The sequence below is a fragment of the Myzus persicae genome, unplaced genomic scaffold (genome assembly GCF_001856785.1).
Source record: "Myzus persicae strain clone G006 unplaced genomic scaffold, MPER_G0061.0, whole genome shotgun sequence".
NCBI classification, from domain to species: domain Eukaryota; kingdom Metazoa; phylum Arthropoda; class Insecta; order Hemiptera; family Aphididae; genus Myzus; species Myzus persicae.
This window is the reverse complement of record NW_019100825.1, coordinates 13,252-26,030: the sequence shown is the minus strand read 5'-3', so window position 1 is coordinate 26,030 and position 12,779 is coordinate 13,252. Positions and strand designations below refer to the sequence as shown.

General features: G+C 27.9%; 1 protein-coding gene across 2 annotated transcripts; it reads left to right on the top strand.

The window, feature by feature from the left end:
- The first annotated feature begins 2,867 nt into the window (after nt 1–2,867).
- LOC111026315 (homeobox protein PKNOX2-like) lies at nt 2,868–11,701 on the top strand. Of its 2 annotated transcripts, XM_022304373.1 has the most exons (9): nt 2,883–3,300; nt 4,363–4,521; nt 4,589–4,760; nt 4,948–5,172; nt 6,639–6,912; nt 7,386–7,528; nt 7,895–8,036; nt 8,118–8,219; nt 10,248–11,696. In XM_022304373.1, the coding sequence occupies exons 2-9, from the start codon at nt 4,412–4,414 to the stop codon at nt 10,361–10,363; spliced, it is 1,284 nt and encodes a 427-aa protein (XP_022160065.1). In that variant the 5' UTR covers nt 2,883–3,300; nt 4,363–4,411; the 3' UTR covers nt 10,364–11,696. The 2 variants fall into 2 exon arrangements, with proteins under 2 accessions (XP_022160066.1, XP_022160065.1); XM_022304374.1 differs by lacking the exon at nt 8,118–8,219 and having other exon boundaries at nt 2,868–3,300; nt 10,248–11,701.
- The last annotated feature ends 1,078 nt before the right edge of the window (nt 11,702–12,779 follow it).

The window sequence follows — 12,779 nt, the reverse complement described above, 5'->3', positions numbered from 1 at the left end:
AAAAACGAATAACTGTAGACACTTGAAATTTACACCATATTTGTATTTGATCAATTCATATACTTCATGAATTTTTCAAAATATTTTGACTTGTTTTAATCTGTTGATGGACATTTTCAATTTTCAAATTTTTATTTTTTTAAATGTCAATAAAATTGTATTTGTTAGGTAAAAAAGAGTGGAAATTGAATACAAGGTTCCTGATATATTGTTTCAATATCTGTTGAAAATATTAAAAAGTCATAGGCACGATTTTTTTATAAGCATTTAGAGTTCAAATGTTGACAACATTAATCAAATTGTAAATTGAAAAATGATTTTGTAGTTAAAAATGTATAAAATTATCAATTTATATTGCTAAGGATTGAACATTTAAAACATGGTTTCACGTAAGCAGTTTTTTCCGCTACTAAATTTTAAAAAATATTAAAAATATATTCAGTTCATTTTGTATACAGTTATTTTTTACAGACATTAAAAGTTCAAATTTGGACAAAATCACAGAATATCACAAATAATGACGATATTTGTCATTTAAAATTTAATAATACACTCTTTAGACTTAATTGTCGAGCTAACATTTTTTATTAAGGCTAATAAATAATAAAAACAAAAAATACACTTCTTAAACATTTATAAATCGAGAGTTCCTGGAGGTGTCCTTATGAACTATTCTTAACATAGAAAAAGTATCAACATTTACCAAATTTACGAATATTTTACATTTCTAAATTAAACGTTACGGCGTAACTGGTTTTTACTGATAATAGAATGCCTACTAGGTGTCGAAATATCTAATATTCATCTAAATAATCTAATTTATGGCTAAAAATAAATTACAATCAAACTCGACAACCATGGATGCTTCGAGGTAGGTCGGTATCAAAGTCGAATAATAATAATAATAATAATAATAATAATAAACAATTCTTATATTTATTTAATTAAGCCAAAAAAAAAAAAACAATTAATTTTATCTAAATATCCAAGCGAACGTGTTACCTACATGAGTTATTGGTAAAAAAAACTTTTTTTTATTTTTGCAACTTCGAGACGCTACCTCTTATTATAAGTACCTATACTCCGACATAGCCTACAAGCGACAGTGATCTGAAGATGGAGTCATGGAGATGATGGCTAAATCAGAAAACTGATTTTATATATTAAGATTGTGTGTTTATATAATAGATCAGGTTTAAGCATGCATCAAATTGAATTTTCTTACACATTGCCTACTAAGTGGCTGAGTTGCACTTACAGCCGCTCGTTAACGTGTTCACAATCAAAATAAAACTTATTATTCATATAGAGTATAAAGTATCCACCGCAGGTAGATTGTCCACTTGATAATATACTGCTCGCATTATTACAATCCAGTCTCATACTCTCACATAGGGTTGGAATTTTTAACGTTCAACCAAGTGCACGGGATCACCTAGTATAATTTATTATACATATCTCAATATCTGTTAGGCCCGAGCCTGATCTAACCCACGCACAACATAGTCATAACGCATTCACGCAAAATCATTTTATTTTAAATATTTTTTGAGTAATCTTAGAACACAATCATCCGTTACAACAATTATTGAGAATAATATTTTTTTTTTTTAATATCGTTTAGTTTCAATAGTCTCCCAAAACAATTTAATATTCATTTCAACTAATACACTTTTATTTTAACTTTTAAAATCGAATTTAAATCAAAATATAAAACCGATATAAACACTCAAAAATATTAACGTCAATAATTTTTTACATTTGTTATATGTGATTTTAATCTAAAATTGCTCAAAAATCAAGAAGATACGATGATATGTGTTTGTCGTGAATGCGTTTTATCTATGTTGCATGTAGGCCTGAGAAAAATTTTTTTTAAGTCTTTTCCTAATTTTTCTCCGTTATAGAAATAGCATGTTTGAATCACTATTCACTAGGTCGTTTTCTTGTAAGTAATATGTAATATTAAGAGAAGGAACACAGATATTTTTTATAACATTAATATAGGATTTTGTAGATTTATTCTCCGATTTAAATGAAGGCTTTAGAAAAAAAACAAATAAGTTCTAAAAAATTCGATTATATATCCGCCTATGAATAATAGTAATAATAATATAATATATTAAATAACCTAGGGACCTAGGAATAACCATTTATACGTAATCATATTAGATAACCGTATTATTTTATACAAAACTTTTATTAGTAATAACAACTGTACAACGAGCCGGCGAGGAGTTTGCGCGGCGAAACACCGAGGTGTTAGGTTAGACGGGGATACGATGGTATACAGGAGGGGACGCGGGGTGCACGCGAAAATCGCATGTTTTTGTTTTTCGTCCGAGCAGCAGCGAGCCGCAAAGAATACGGTGGACGGAGCGAAACAGTTGTTGGTGTTTTTAGCAAAAAGGGTCGTCCGGGACACAATCATCATCATCATCTCGTAGTCGTCGTTGTCGTCGTCGTCGTCGGCGCGCGCGCGCGCGAGCACGCTCGATCCCTCTTTAATCGCCGTCGGAGACCGGAGTGTCGGACCGCGCTGGCCGTCACCCCCCCGCCAGCCAGCCGGGACGACAGTACGACACCGGTATGCGCACCACTTAAATTGTATTATTTGTATTACTGAACGTATTACGTCTGCGCGCGACCGAACGACCAGAGTGGTGTGCCACCGTGTGCGTGTCGTCGGAGCTCAGAAGCTGGAGGATGGACAGGCGGGGAGTAGGCGAGTAAGCGAGCGGGTGAGCGGGTGAGCGGGCGACCTTCGACGGCGTGTACGGTTTTCCGTTGTTGGGTATTTTTATTATTATTATTATTTTTTTTTATTATTTATCGTTATCGTTTCAAGGGAGAAAAGGGGGAAAAAGAGATAAATACCCGAGCGCTTGCCGCGACGACGCTCTGAACTATGTTACACTGCTCTATCCGACGACTCGACATGACGACGACGATGATAATAAAAAAAACTATCCCTTATCTCTCCGTCTCTCTCTCGGCGTTCGCCGTACATGTCGTCCGGTCGTCGGTGTTGTTGTTATTATTATTATCATCATCGTTAGTCGTTACCGCACGACGATGACGGTACTATTGATGTAATTACTATTATTGTTGTTGCTGTTCCGCATGCACGCGCGCAACGCATCGCCGCCGCGCGATCTCCGTCTTGCCGGCACATCGTTCGTCCGACGGCGTTTCGCCCGGTGAACGTGCGCTTGCCCAATTCGCCGGATCCGGCTCGTCCGTCTGACCGCATGCCCCAGACTCCGAGGACGTGCCAATCGTGGTTGACAAGTGTGGCCTGTGAGTATGCGATATGGCCTGTGAGTCGTTGTAACTACTGATGTCTCTGTACGGTACCGTGCGGCAGTCTTATATCGTTATATGGATTGTGATCTTGATACGTTGAACAAACTAAATATGCTGTTGAGAACATGGCTTTTGCTGGTTAGGTCTATGTGACTCATTGAACCCAAGACAATTATTTTGGTCCTACCCCGACATCCTATCCCGAATAGGTTAGCCTGGCAACAAATTACCATTATGTCAGTGTAGGTATTGATTGTTGAACTGATATAGTTCAAATTTCTCAAACAAACATTTATTATTCAACAAAATATGTAATTAATGTTAAGGTATCTTAATTTAAAGAGTTACATAACAATAATCATATCGTTAGTTGTTCCAGTTGACAAGTTCTAGTGACTTGTCAACTAATTTATTTGCTTCAGTTAATGGTATCAAATAAATTATTAACTTGTAGTAGTATTGATTTACATATTTTAATTTCATTATAAAGAAGTTATAGAAACATAATACATTAGATTTTATGATTTAATTTCTTTATGAATTTGAATATTTCATTTTGGCTAAAATAGGTAGATGAATTTTTGTTGTTCTGATCCATTGCGTATTATTGTTACATAATGATGTAACTTAAATAAATTATTATATTTTTAAGGCTTGACATTTGTAGGTACCTACACACTTTGCATCGTGCAAGTTTCAAGTTACAATATAGTTGATCCTTTAATCTTCTAAATTGTTAACAATGTAATACATTTTAAAAGGATGTTATTTAAGGGTGTAATATTTGACTATTTGAGCTAAATTTTATTCAATGGCAATATTATAATGTATTTCTTGGGCTTATATCAAAAAACAAAACACCATGCCACAGATATTGTCTTATATTATCTGGTACATAGTGCTTTATACTCATTAATCATCAACTATCTATTTCCATTTAACTGAAAAATACAAAAGTGATCATAATTAATCTTTATTATAGGGATTTAAATTAGAATAATTCATGGATAATTTTGTATTTGAAAAATGTACTTATTTAAGTTTTTTAATTTGTAGGTTTTCAATTTATAATAATGGAAGAAGAAAACAAGTGTAAAGCTTAATAATGGTTTCATACTCAGATAGTGTAACATCTAATTTAACGGCGATCGCCAATAATAATATTCAACAAACCGATCAAGCGATATTTGAAGCTGATAAGCGAGCTGTTTATAAGTAATTTTTGAGCTTATGTTTTGAATTATCTGTATATTTTTTTTTTCATAAAATTATCGTTTTTCAGGCATCCTCTTTTTCCCTTACTAGCATTACTTTTTGAAAGATGTGAACAAGCTACTCAATCAGCAGCAATTTCAAACTCCGAAAGTTTTAATATGGACATACAAGCCTTTGTCCAACATCAAGAAAGAGATAGAAAACCATTTTTAATTAATGATACAGAAATTGATGGACTGGTATGTGTATTAATTTGTTTTAAATAAAAATTCTTAACTTACAATACAGTTTTTTGAAAATGAATGTCGAGTTTCATATCACACTAGATTTGGTTTTAGCTTATACATATTTTTACAGTAATATGAACAATAGGTATTATATTTATTTTCATAGCATGTTTATAAAATTAAGTTAAATTTTTTTCAGATGATAAAAGCTATTCAAGTATTACGAATACATTTATTAGAACTAGAGAAAGTTCAAGAATTGTGCAAAGATTTTTGTAGTAGATACATAACATGTCTCAAAATCAAAATGCAAAGTGAAAATTTATTGCGTTCCGATTACACATCTGGTTACTTAGAAAATAATAGCAGTGGTAACTCAAGTAATAGTAATTCTCCATTATGCCACTCTCCACACCATAGTCAGGTAAACATAATTGTTATTTATAGAGGGGGTTCCGAATCTGGTATCAATATTAGTCTTACATACATTGTTATTGACTCATTAAATAGATTTTACTATCATAATTGTATTTTATGAAAAACTTACTAATACTCATAACTTGGAAACTTTAGTATTTGACAACTAGTTAATTTTTATATTGTATTGCTTATGTGTCAGTTTCAAAATCAGTTATGGTAGCTTAAGAATAAATGATTGATTGAATTATTATCAATTAGAAATATTTAAAAATAATTTCTTATTTCTTAAATAATTATTTACACGTATTTTGAGTGTGTTAAATAATATTATAATCTGAAGTATATCTACTAGATATTCTTAGTAGACACTTGTATATAGCTGTGAATTGAAATACAGTTGATTTAATCATCAAATAATAATTATTAATTTAAGTCAGTAACCATAATAGTTAGTATTGGTTTATTATTTTGGGCTTGGAAATAAATAGATCATTAATATTTTTATACTTAAAAAATAAATAAGTCAAATCGATTATTTTCCAAACACTTAGAATTATTTACTAATCAGGATATTCTAATTCATCGTAACATTAACATTTTAAATTTATACTTGTTTATTTTGAACATTTCAAATTTAATAAACGTCCTGTGTACTTAAAGTGACCATGTGTCCCTTTTGAACGGGACAGTCGTGTTTTTTATATTTCTGTCCCATTGTCCCCTGGGGAATCTTCGGGACATTAAATTGTCCCAGTTTTAAAGGTAGACCAAAAAATAACGATTATTTATATATCATTATACTGGCCGTACATAGTCGATAATGACCGTAAACAACATTGGAATTTATGTCCCGGGCTAAATAATAACAATTAAAATGACGTTATCTGATGTATTATATATTTTTATATCTAATTATTCTTAAATTAACAAAAATGTTGCTTATTATAAAAATAAGTTACTCATTAATACATGTAATAAATAAATAAAATTTGTGTGTCATCTATAAATAAAACACTACATAATTTTGATCATGATTAATAAAAGAATAATAATTTGTTTTTTTTTGTCCCGTTCTGAATAAAAAAATATATGGTCACCTTAAGTATATGCAAATTAATTGACAATTACACACGTTATTCCTATCAACGATGTCTCACTACAGTAGACAATAATATTCTACTAATTGTCTATTTACTAATTCAGACCCATGCTTAAATTGTTGTATGTATAATAACACTGTATATATACATATAGTTAAGCATTTATTTGTGTATAAGTTAGCGTAATAGTTGGTAAAATAATTTTATCTGGTCTTGTATGTAGCATGTCGCATTAGTAACTATGTATATATTAATAAATGTATATATGTCCATGTCTGGGTAAACTTAAAGTATGTTTTTATTTTACATTTATTTTATTCATTAGTTTATTATGGTACATTAGGTTTAGGTTTATAATGATGTTTGACAGGTGATATCCTCTTCAGGAGTTTCTGTGCGGCAGTCTGGAGACAACGATGCTATAAAACCAAAGACAATAATGGATTTAAAAAACATAACTAGTCTTTTGTCGAATATACCATCTTCCACATCTATAGAAATGAAAGATGTATCTCAAGTATCAGATGTTTCCCAACTTGATTTGACAGTCACTAAATCTGCTATTCAAAATTCTTCTGTAGAAAAAACACCATTATCAGCCATCGGTACAAATGTATTACAGAGTAATGTTTCTATTTTACATGGTACGTAAATATACTTGAATTTTTTTTTTTTGATTTATGAATTTAACTGTCAATTTTTATGCTTTATCATTCTTTAAGTACCACAGTTACATTAATTAGTTTTAGCTATTTTTACTGCATTTCAATAACAGTTAATGCATTTTGTGTATAACACATTATGTGCTTTATCATAATCGTTCATAATAATAATTCTATACATAGAACATAATTATCATAAGTATCCGAATATTTCAAGATTAAAAAAGTTGAACGTAAAAGATTTAAAAGTATTATTTTTTTGTCACTTTTTAAGAACGAAATAAATATTTAAGCAAAAACCTTTTTTTTTACTAAACTTTTGGTCAGATATTTGAATTACACAGCTTACAGAATTTTCGTTGTAGAAATATGTAATAGGTTAGGTAATTTAGTAATAAGTATATTACACTTATGTGTTGGAAATATATTAGGTTTAAATATATTTATATTTTTAGGTTCCTTATCAGCTACCAGTGGTGGCTCTTGTGACGAAGAAGATGACTATTTTGGAAGTAAAAAGAAAAGGCAACAAAAAAGAGGAATTCTCCCTAAACAGGCTACAAGTGTAATGCGCTCTTGGCTTTTTCAACATTTAATTGTAAGGAATTATTATATATTTTTGTCTTAAATTATAACTTTTAAAAATATTTTTGCTTTTAACACAGTTAATTATTTATTAATTACTCCATGTACTATTTATTACTATGTGCAAAAATACCTTGATACCTTATGCAAAAAAAAAGTAATTTGTTTTTTATTCATTTTTTATACATAATATCTTAAATATTACTTTTTTAGACATTTAAATTAATATTTTACTGTTTAATAATTTATAACATAAAATTATTATTATTTATACTACAAATTACTCATTAATTATAATAAATGTGGTGTTTAAAATATTTGCTAATTAATTCAAATTAAAAAAAAATCATTTCAATAAATAAAATTTATTGATTTTCAGCATCCGTACCCTACGGAAGATGAAAAAAAAATTATCGCGGCACAGACTAATTTAACATTGTTGCAAGTAAATAATTGGTTTATCAATGCACGGAGACGAATATTACAACCAATGCTTGATGCTTCCACACCTGATATTGCCGGTATTTTTATTTTCATTATTATAAGTAATAACTGTACAACCAAATTTAATTAGTAATCTATATGTATGTTTTAAAATACAGGTGAACAAAACTTTTCTCTTTCTAAAGATAAGTCTGTAATTGTTGATAATAATAAGTTTTCATGGCCTGTTGACAGTTTATTACCATCTCAAAATGTCAATGGTAAATACTATCATAAATATCTCAAATAAGTGTATATATTGTATGTATATATGAAGGTGGGTGTTTGTGTTTCTCATGTTTTTATATGAATGGGTGTGTTTATATCTATCTAGTGGAAATATAAGATTAATGATGATATATAAAGATTTTGGACAATTATGTTGATGTTAATAATCTAGACTGTATAAATTTGCTTTTTAAGAAAATACCGAACTCACATTCAACAAATTATATTTAAGTTTAGCAGTTAAAATTTTGCATTGTTAGCTTTAATATTAAAGTGGCCTGTTATCAAACTTGAAGGTATTTGATCCCTCTAAATCATGTAAAGGTTAAAATAAAAATATAACAATTAAATTTGTCACATTAAAATTATTGTAGGAAAAAATCGAAAAAATGTTGGATAGTTGATAGTTGATTTGTACGTGTAGACTGGGACAGATTCACCACTTTCAATTTCATTAATATCAGTATTTTCACTGTTCACCTGTTAATTTTTATTCCAGTATGGCCAAGAAGTTAGTTTACTATATAAAATAGTCATCATTAGAATTTAAGAAACTTTTTTCTCCTTCCCCCCCCCTTTTAATGGACACATTAGAATATACACATCATAGAATCAATGGTATTGATGAACAATGAGGCAATCAGGGGGAGAAGCACTAGTGCACCAAAATCCCACTTGGCTAGGGTGATATCCTCTGAATACTCCTATTATACAGTGAAAACTGTCTAAAGCGGAATAGCATGGGACCAAAAAAAAATTCCGCTTTATTCAATAAAATGGAAAAATTCCGGATTATTCAATTTCAATAAATACCAAAGAATATTTTTCGAATTATTGTTTTAAATAATGTAATTCATTAAAATTAAACTAAAATATAGGTTTTATAATTTATTAAATTATTAAACTAAAATAACCTTTTAACCATTCTTCTTTAATTCTATTTTGATTTTTAAGAGTATCGTAAACCTGAGTTTTTCCACAATTAAATATATTTTGTAATTGTCTTACTGAATGACCTTTTGTGTATCGTTCAGCTAATATTTTTCATTTAATGAAAGACACTTATATTTTGGCATTTTAATATTTAATGCGATGAACGGGAGATGAAATAAAATTAAAAGTGTACGTACGACTGTTTCACAGTTACAAAGAAAAAATGTTGTATCATTTAAGATGCGATAATACATAATAATAATGTGATAATGCATTGTATGTATAATGTACATAATATATTGTACGAATATGTACTCATGGAATAATTTTTAAGTGAATTTTATCTTCTTTGTCTATCACTATTTAACGATGTACATTTTACATACGCATATCGACATATCTATATTTCATACCTTATTTTTGGTTTAGATTTGACACGCAAGTGTTATTTTTCCGGTTTATGCATGGCTTTTACTTGTATGGGACTTACGAAATCGTTGCGTTTACGTGTTTTGAAGGTTCCGTTTTATTGAGGTCGAGCGTCTATATAAAACTATGAACGTGCCGTGACCATAGAAAAATTCCGTATTTTATAGTTTTCCATATTATTCAGGGTCCGCTTTTGACAGTTTTCACTGTATTAATATATTTTAACTTGAAGAATTTATTAATAATTATATCAACTTCCATTAAAATATTATTAATATTTAAATGCAACATTTTCTTACATTTTTTTTGATTGACAGTAACATATTATGTTACTTAATCATTCAAAAGAGATGATGTGAATTCTTGAATGTATGTAACTTCAATTTGTTTTCATTAAAAAGGGTTATTTAAAATTATTCCTGGTGTAAATTGATGTGTGCACTGTAATTATATGGATTAATGTTTATATTATAATTGAACAGTGGAGTTATTGAGCTTCAAAATAACATTGTCTTAAACATTAAACATAATAATAATCAATATACTTTATTATTGGACACCGATAGATTTCTGGATTGTTTTGAAGTTAATTGATACACTTATTTAAAATTTAAAACTACCATATTATTTTATGTAATAGTGACAATATTTAATTTTAGAAAATTCAAATGAATCAAATTTTGGTGAAAGTGAAGCAGAGGAAGAAGAAGAAGAAGAAGAAGAGGAAGAAATTAGTGATATTTTTTCTCAGCATAGTGTTAATGAATCAGATTAGTCAGTGTCTTATGAATAATTTTAAATGTTGTATAATGTACATGACATAGAAATTTTTTTATATGCATATGTATAATGAATATATACTATATACTATATACTATATATTATACCATATACGGTTGAGTATATGGTGAAATTAATAATTTAATGTTGGATCCATTAAATATGTCTTACGTATTAGACCAGAGGTTCCCAAACTTTTCACGGTGCGACTTATTTTTGGAAAAATTTTAAATGTTGACAACCCACAACCCTATACTAATGACATTTTATTTTTCATTAATAATCAATATTTTTGAGAATATTTATAGTTTAACAGCATCGTTTTGACTCATTAGTGAAACACTTATAATTGTTGTGGATGGTATTCAATGATAAAACTATTTTCAAACACCAATGAAAGATTTAGTTACACAGGATATGTTCATATTTATTTTGATTTATACATATTATTTCTTCTCTTTTTATATTTATATATTCTAAAAAATATCTAATAACAAATATTTTATATTATACAGTTAATGTATAAATATTCCAAAACTTAATATAATCTATCATTATTATAATTGTTTTTGAATCGCAACCCATAGTATGGAAATCTCTGCATTAGACAATGTGAGATAAATGACTAAAACTTTTATATTATACTTCAAAATCTTTATAATTTATTGAAAACATATTGATACATTTCATAAATTGTATTAAATGATTAAAAGTACTTAAGTGGATTATAACTGTCAAATGATCCGATGAAGTGTGTTTATATGAAATTAATTAATGTTCCAAGCCTTTATAAGTATTATAAGTAATAATAACTAATCATTGACTGTAAAAACAATTTGTACAAAAGTAAATGTTATTTAGAATAACAATTGATTGAGGTTTAACTAGAATTTTTGCGTCATTTAAAAAAGTTATAGAAATATAATATTATTATTAAATGCTAATGATTTAAAAATTAAATCTATTATTGTACTTTTATTTGTATCTTGAGGACTTGTCCATCCCTAAAGTATTTTAATATTAATTTACTAAGCTGGTTGATACAAAATTGTTTATTTTTAGAAATGTTTTCCTTTTTACATAAAAACATGATTATAGAAATAATAACACTACTTTTATAAAAAATTGACCATCAAGGATACTTATTAAAATAATTATTTATAGTAAAATCACGTCAGTTTTCCTCAACCAACATTTTAAAGCTTTAAAATAAATGTTAAAAACCATAATAAAACTGTAGTGGGGGGAAATTCCTGTATTTACTTAATTTGTTATTTATATTAAATATATATAAAATAAATTCTTATTTCATAAGTGTAATTGCTTACATTTGTAAATTTAAAACTTTTTTTTGGTTTAACTCTTTCATTACCTAATTTTACATTTTTTTGAAACATTGTTTGTATCATAAGTACTCAATTATTTTTAGGATTAACTTATTTTTTTACTCTCATTCTTGTCTTATATTATATAGCATTATGAACAAATTAATTATATTTTAGAAAAAGTCTTCATAATTATTGCAATAAATACTGTTCAATGAATCTTCCTTCAGTATAATATGTAATCTTTTGTGGCATTTTAATGATTTTAGATTTGAGGCAATTTATTATAAACAAAAATATTGTGTTATTTATTTATTTAATTGATTTTTTTTTCAATTATAAACTGCCCGCTGTATGTTTATATACTACATACATGTCTTTAAATTTTACAAATATTTTACATATTCTTGAAAAATGTTTGTGTGACTCCTTTTGAAAAATGTAACCCGACGGCCAAAACGTAACTTAATTATCATACTGCAATCATAAACTATTTTCTTGGTTTCTAAAATTCATCCTAATTTATTATTATATTTTTTTCATTAAAATAATTGTAGATATTGTGAAATCAACTATATTCATATTATGTATTTTATGTTTGAAATAATACAATATTATATGTATGTCATTTAAAACTATTTTTGCTTATTGTTTTATGTAAAATAAATCGTAAAATTGAGTGATAATAAAATGTAATTATGTTGCTTTGAATTGTAGTATGATGGATTGCGATACGTAAGGTGAGTAGATCAATAAAAAAAACTTCATAAAATAATTATTCTATGAAAATTAAAATTTTTAATTTTATCATATTAATATTTTATGTATTATAATTTAATAAATTAAGATTTTTAAATTAACAATCAATTATAATATCAGTAGGCCGGAGATACAGGACACCATTTCACAAAATAGTAATTTTAGAGGAAGTCAAATTTTTGATTACCTTTATCGCTAAAGAAAATGGACATGGTTTTATTTTCCATTTCCTTATTTCTGTTACTTTTGATAACTGGACATAGTGCCTTATACCTTAATGTAGAGCAAAAACTGTACAACCAGGACATGAAGCTAACTAAATTTCTT

Bases quoted from the DNA above. Each gene is read 5' to 3' on its own strand.
- LOC111026315 (XM_022304373.1), top strand. From the start codon at position 4,412: ATGGTTTCATACTCAGATAGTGTAACATCTAATTTAACGGCGATCGCC. The intron at 4,761-4,947 runs GTATGTGTATTA...AATTTTTTTCAG, and splicing joins ATACAGAAATTGATGGACTG to ATGATAAAAGCTATTCAAGT. The intron at 5,173-6,638 runs GTAAACATAATT...GATGTTTGACAG, and splicing joins ACTCTCCACACCATAGTCAG to GTGATATCCTCTTCAGGAGT.